We start from the raw sequence: 6,143 nt of genomic DNA on the forward strand, positions 1-6,143 counted from the left end.
TTAAAAAAATCCCACGTGCTTGCAACGTGCACACCCATAAAAAGATGAAAATAACAAATTTAAAAGTCAAATACTATCATAACCAAAGAATTATTAATTAAAAGAAAACAATGAAAAATAGTTCAAATAATTTCGATAAAAATTATGTAAAACAATAATCGAATTAATATTTTTAAAATTGATATAAGTAATTTTTTATCTATGCAATAAGTATCTAGATAAATCTCTGTATAGCAATTTAAACGGTTTGTATTGGAACTTAAATTTAAAGTTGAACGATAGATTCAAAATATGATATTATTTGGGGTTTTATCAATTTTAATATTAACGATTTCCACTCATCTCAAATAAAATATGCTTACAAATATACATACATAAATAAAATGAATTTCAACTTTGTTTGGAAATTTTACATTCCGTTGGGAACTAACCATTTTAATGCATTCATTTACGAAGACGAATTATTTCATAATACCGCCGAATAGTTGCAGAGAAAAGTGGTTGGCCTAAAAAATTTTGAAAAAATTAAATATTCCTATATGCTATGAATTTTGGTTTAATTTATTTTAAAAAAACGAATAAATATTATTTTCTCTGTCAAGAACACAAGAAATATTTTATTTTACAATAATTTTGATTTTAAAAAAATCAATTAATGTTATATGAAAACATAACGCAAATTCAATAATTGAATTAGTAGGGTATAATAAATTTAGAAAAACAATCGTATATAATAAAAAGTTTAAACTAAAGTGGAGAGAAAAACTATGATTTATAATTAGGGATAATCACATATAAATACCTGAACTTTTTCAAAAATTCTAAATAAATACCTACACTGTAAAACTCCCAAATAAATATCTAAAATTTTTAAAACTTTCATATAAATACCTAGATTTTTAAAAAATTTCTAAATAAAACCAAATTCTATTAATGTCATTTAATTTATAATGGTATCCGACAAAAATTGATGACTCAATAGATTAACGCCGTCAAAGAAAGTTTTTTATCTGGTAAATTTTTAAAAGTTTGGATATTTATATAGAAGTTTTGAAAAATTCAGATATTTATTTGAGAGTTTTATAGTTCAGATATTTATTTGAGAATTTTGTAAAAGTTTAAGTATTTATATGACCCTTTATAATTTGTAGCCGAGGATAATGTTTTTTTAATTACAACTGGATGCATGCATTTAACTATATAGTTAAATACGAACACCAAATTTAATAAATTTTTTTTATTTTGATTTTAATAGGAAAAATATCAATGACAGAACATATTAATTATTATTGTAGAATTTATATACGTTGTTATAGAACTGTGAATACTAAAATTTAAGTTATATTATTTTTTTAAAAATGTGAACTATAATGAAAAACATTTTCCTTACACATTTCCTTTGTTTTTACTCATATTTTCGAAACATAAATAATTGAGAAGCACATTATCCGATATCTAAAAGTCTTAAAATATTTAAAATTACTATATTAGGATATTTTAGATATTAATATCCAAAATTTCTTTTTATATTCTTATATTTTTTACACCTGAACAATGCATAGAAATTAACGTATTTTGTATTTTGTTTAATAAATATCAGGATTTTTTTATAACACATTTTAAAATAATAATAAATTGTAAGTTTAAAATAAATTTAAAAAATTATAATTATGTTGAAAATGTATAGATTTCCGGCGTTGTATTTGGGGGAAAAAAAAGCGAAAAAGGTAGAGAAGGAGCGGAGATGTCGTTCATTCTATTTTATTTAACTTAAAAAAATAAATAAATAAAAGACCAATTTTAGTTTATTACTTTCTTAAAATGTTTCTCTTCTTCTTCTTTATTTATTTATTTTCTGAAAAAGACAATATTACACTCTTTATAAAAAAAAAAAAAAAAAGAAGACAATAATACTCTCTCTCTCTCTCTCGCATGACGATCGATCCCTTTCCATTAAATTAAAAAAAAAATCCGAAAATTCGGTCTTTTCTAGGTCTCTCGAGTTTCAATTCTCTCTGTTCTCTTGCGATTTTCTCAGACGTTTTCTTCTTCTTTTCTGTTCCAGAGATTTGTCGATCTTCGCGACAGCTGACAGTGTGGATTCGGGGTGAATCTCGTCGCTGTTTCCCGAGTTTATCGCACAATGTAAGTCGGTTTCTGTGAACCCTTCTTCGTTTTGTGCTGAATTTCGTCTGTGGACGGCTTCTTTCTCGGGAAGAACGAGTCAATTTTGTCGGTGTTTTTGGCCGTCGACGTGCTTCGATTTGATGTTGAAAGCGAGCTGCGTGGTGGTATTTTTAGCTGATGTGATGGTTCCTTGATGTTTTGTTCCCTGATTAGGAATCTGGATCTAGGGTTTGCTCCCCTGTTAGAGAGTGGCTTGTGATTGGTGTTTTGGAGTGGAATTCTGTGGATCTTTAGCTAATCGAACGAATTAGTCCGTGAAATCATAAAATGGGTAGTGATTTTTGGATCATTTGCAAGATACATCGATTTGGGTTCGATGATAGTGACGGAGTTTGTATATTGGTTAACCATAAAGGTATCTTTCCTTGTATGTGATGTTGTCCCATGTGTGGTTTCCTATTCGACTTGGCTTTGGATTGTGAGGTGTACAAGTAAATGTATCCATGACTGCATTTCACAGATCTTTAACATTCATGATTTATAAATTCTTCATTGGATAATCTTTTGCAGGTTTTGTTCCTTGTAGATGGAGGATAGAATGTAGTATCTCATCTGGCTTGGAGGATGTTTGGTTTTCACTCGGCGGGTCTCTTAGATGACGCATGATGTCTCCTGAAAGATCATCGGCTGAGGAATCTATCTGGCAGGATCTCGAGGTTTTGGCCGTCTCAAAGCGGCTCGCGAGAAGCGTTAGTCAGAAGCTCAAGAAGAAGAACGTTAAAAGCGACGAGGAGGATGCAAAGGGGGTCTCGCTGAATTGTCTGAATCTCTATGGTCGGGGTGGTGGCTGCAAAGTCGGAGCCGAGATGGGTGAGGATTTCGGGGATAGGAGGAGGTCGAGTGCTAGCGAGGAAGGTAAGGGACTGAAAACCATTTGTGGAATCGATGAAACTACGGTGGAATGCTTTTCGTATGGAGTGAGAGAGAGGTTTTGGAAGAAGAACAACAGGAAATACTTAGAACTCGAGGAGTCGGTCCGAAATAGCAGGATGCATATATTCCTTCCAGATGATATTCTCGAAATGTGCTTGGTTAGGTTGCCTTTGGCCAGTCTAATGACCGCTCGGCTCGTGTGCAAGAAATGGAAGCACCTGACCACTACTCAGCGTTTCCTTCAGATGAGACGAGAAGGGTTGTATCAAAACCCGTGGTTATTTCTGTTCGGAGCTGTGAAAGACGGATGCTCCTCGGGGGAAATCCATGCCTACGATGTGTCTCAAGATCATTGGAGCAGGATTGAATCCGATGTTCTTAAGGGAAGATTCATGTTCTCGGTTATGAGCATCCATGAGGAGGTTTATATAGTCGGAGGTCGTTCTACCCTGACCAACAACTATGGTCGGATGGGAAGTTCTGTCAAGACCCACAAAGGTATTTTGGTGTTCAGCCCTTTAGCCAGGTCATGGCGTAAGATCGCGTCTATGAGACACGCGAGATCAATGCCCATTGTTGGTGTTTCGGAGGTTAGTTCAGACTTCCCGACATTACCCAGTCACCAGAATCGGCAAGAGAGGCGCTTTCATCGTTCAAGGATCGGAGGAGTTTCCGATGTGTACGAAGATCCTCACAGGCTCTCGGTTAGGCGCCAGCTCAGATTCTCGGCCGACGAAAGCGAAGCTTCCTACTTAACGGTTAAGAAACACCAGAGGCTGACAAGGCAGATGAACGGAATAAACTCCAAAAGATTCGTGCTCATCGCCATTGGAGGTATCGGGTCTGTCGACGAGCCGCTGGATTCGGGAGAGATATACGACTCCGCAACAAACGCATGGGCGGAAATCCAGCGACTCCCTCTGGATTTCGGGGTCGTTTGTTCCGGGGTCATATGTAATGGGATCTTCTACGCTTATTCCGAGAACGACAAGCTAGCGGGTTACGACATAGAGAGAGGGTTCTGGATCGGGATCCAAACCTCTCCGATCCCTCCTCGGGTCCATGACTTCTACCCGAAACTCGTATGCTGCAAGCACCGGTTGTTTATGCTATCTGTGTCGTGGTGCGAAGGAGACGGGCAGATCGGCAGGAGGAACAAAGCTGTCCGGAAATTGTGGGAGCTCGACCTCATGTACCTTACATGGACCGAGGTTTCGGTACATCCGGACGCACCGATGGACTGGAATGCAACATTTGTGGCAGACCGAAACCTGTTGTTTGGGGTCGAGATGTTCAAGATTTTCGGTCAGGTACTCGATTTCTTCACCGTATTCGATGTAGCCAAGGACGAAACTACCTGGAGGCATGTCTCGAGGAACCAAATGACTCATGAGCTCGATGCATCTTCTTGCATTAATAAGACTGTTGCTTTGCTCCATCTCTAGTTTGGTTCAGGGGAAAGAAATAATATTTATTCTTTTCAGGATTTATGTTTTGGTTCGGAAACCCTTTCGGCATCTATAGAGATTCCATGTTTTCTTAGTCTTTGTTTTTTTTCCCCTGTTGTAATAACTCTTGTCCATAGATTGAATCTTGTTTCTGTTCATCTTTCGTCATAATCTTCCATAGGAATGGACATGGAAACAATGAGTCATCAACGATTTCGAAGATTCAATTGGATTCTTTTCTCTTTTTTTTTTTGGGCTTTCGCCTCTGAAAGTGTTCATGCTACAAGTTTATGGAAGAAACTCTGAAATCTTTTGGAAAATTTGGGCCTCATCTGGGATCAACTCAACTGATCTCCTCTGCGAATACGATGTGGAAGATGTGTTGAGAACTGTGAGAATCCGACCAAAAAGAAGAAAATAAACTCCAGAGTTTTGGTCTGATAAGGACAAGAAAGCAGCATCTCATGGGTTTATACATAGATTCTGCGTACCTTCTTCTTTCTGGATGTTCGGCTGATCTACCGCAAGTTGTTGAAGTGCACCCGGGCTGAAGTCCCGATCATTCAACCGAGGAAAGAAATGCATAAGCGGAAGAGGACGTTAGCATACACTGTCGAGACGGGAGCTCGGGTAAAGCGATACATAACATTTTGCTCGTTTCCGTCGGTACCTTGATTTGAGTACGGCGTGGGAAAGTGACGAAATCAGCCAAGATTTCAGAAGGTACATGAAAGGTAAATAATAAGCACAACAGACCACAATGTAACGACAAAGACCACAATGTTTGGAAGGAATACTATAATTGGGACCAATTGCAAAAATACCCTTAAATGATATATTAGATTTCAAATGATATCCTTCATCAAAAAAAGAAAAGAGACAATATCAAATATAACCTTATAAATGTAGTTTCCCTATAACACCCTTTATTAATTTATATAATATAATAAAATAAAAATAATTTCTTTTATATTTCTCTCTCCTCACTCCACCTCTCTCTCTCCCGCTCTCTCTCTCTCCTTTCTTCCGTTTTTTCGCGCCTGTATTACGCTCTCTCTCTCTCTCTCTCTCTCTCTCTCTCTTCGAGCTCCTCCTCTACAGTGTGAATTCTCACCAAATTTGTTGAGAAAAACAAGCGAAATCTCCAATAAGCATAGATCTCGTGTATAGGTAAATTTTCTTCTTTAAATTCCGTTATACACTTTGGGCATTTAGGGTTTTTTTTATGAAAAGGTTTTGTTGTTTTCATGTTTATATTCGACCCATATGGTATAAATGAGTAAAATGGAACATATATATCAATAGCATATCGTATTTTGTAGACTTAATTGAGTTGAATCAATATTATCATGATTCACATTAGTCAAATTGGTCACATTAATTAAACTATATCAAACTGGTCAAACTTTTCAAAATAATCAGAATCGGCAAACTCGTCTAACCGGTCATATTGACGAAACTGGTCAAACTGGTCATACTCGGCAAACAGGTCAAACTCGTCAAACTGGTCATACTCGTCAAACTGATCATCATATATCTCACATTTTGTGTTTATTTTATACAGTCATAATGGATGCAAGTGATGAAAGAATGACGATTATTTATTACAAGTCTGGTGGCAAGTGGACATTGAAT

At 36.2% G+C, this 6,143-nt stretch overlaps 1 protein-coding gene across 2 annotated transcripts; it reads left to right on the forward strand.

The window, feature by feature from the left end:
• Positions 1-1,898: 1,898 nt before the first annotated feature.
• Positions 1,899-4,735, forward strand: LOC104801947 (F-box/kelch-repeat protein At5g42350-like). Of its 2 annotated transcripts, none has more exons than XM_010525331.1 (2): positions 1,899-2,145; positions 2,698-4,735. In XM_010525331.1, the coding sequence occupies exon 2, from the start codon at positions 2,790-2,792 to the stop codon at positions 4,503-4,505; it is 1,716 nt and encodes a 571-aa protein (XP_010523633.1). In that variant the 5' UTR covers positions 1,899-2,145; positions 2,698-2,789; the 3' UTR covers positions 4,506-4,735. The 2 variants fall into 2 exon arrangements, with proteins under 2 accessions (XP_010523633.1, XP_010523634.1); XM_010525332.1 differs by having other exon boundaries at positions 2,714-4,735.
• The last annotated feature ends 1,408 nt before the right edge of the window (positions 4,736-6,143 follow it).

The sequence above is a fragment of the Tarenaya hassleriana genome, unplaced genomic scaffold (assembly GCF_000463585.1).
Source record: "Tarenaya hassleriana unplaced genomic scaffold, ASM46358v1 Cleome79, whole genome shotgun sequence".
NCBI lineage: Eukaryota > Viridiplantae > Streptophyta > Magnoliopsida > Brassicales > Cleomaceae > Tarenaya > Tarenaya hassleriana.

Coding starts and splice junctions, on each gene's coding strand:
- LOC104801947 (XM_010525331.1), top strand. CDS start 2,790: ATGATGTCTCCTGAAAGATCATCGGCTGAGGAATCTATCTGGCAGGAT.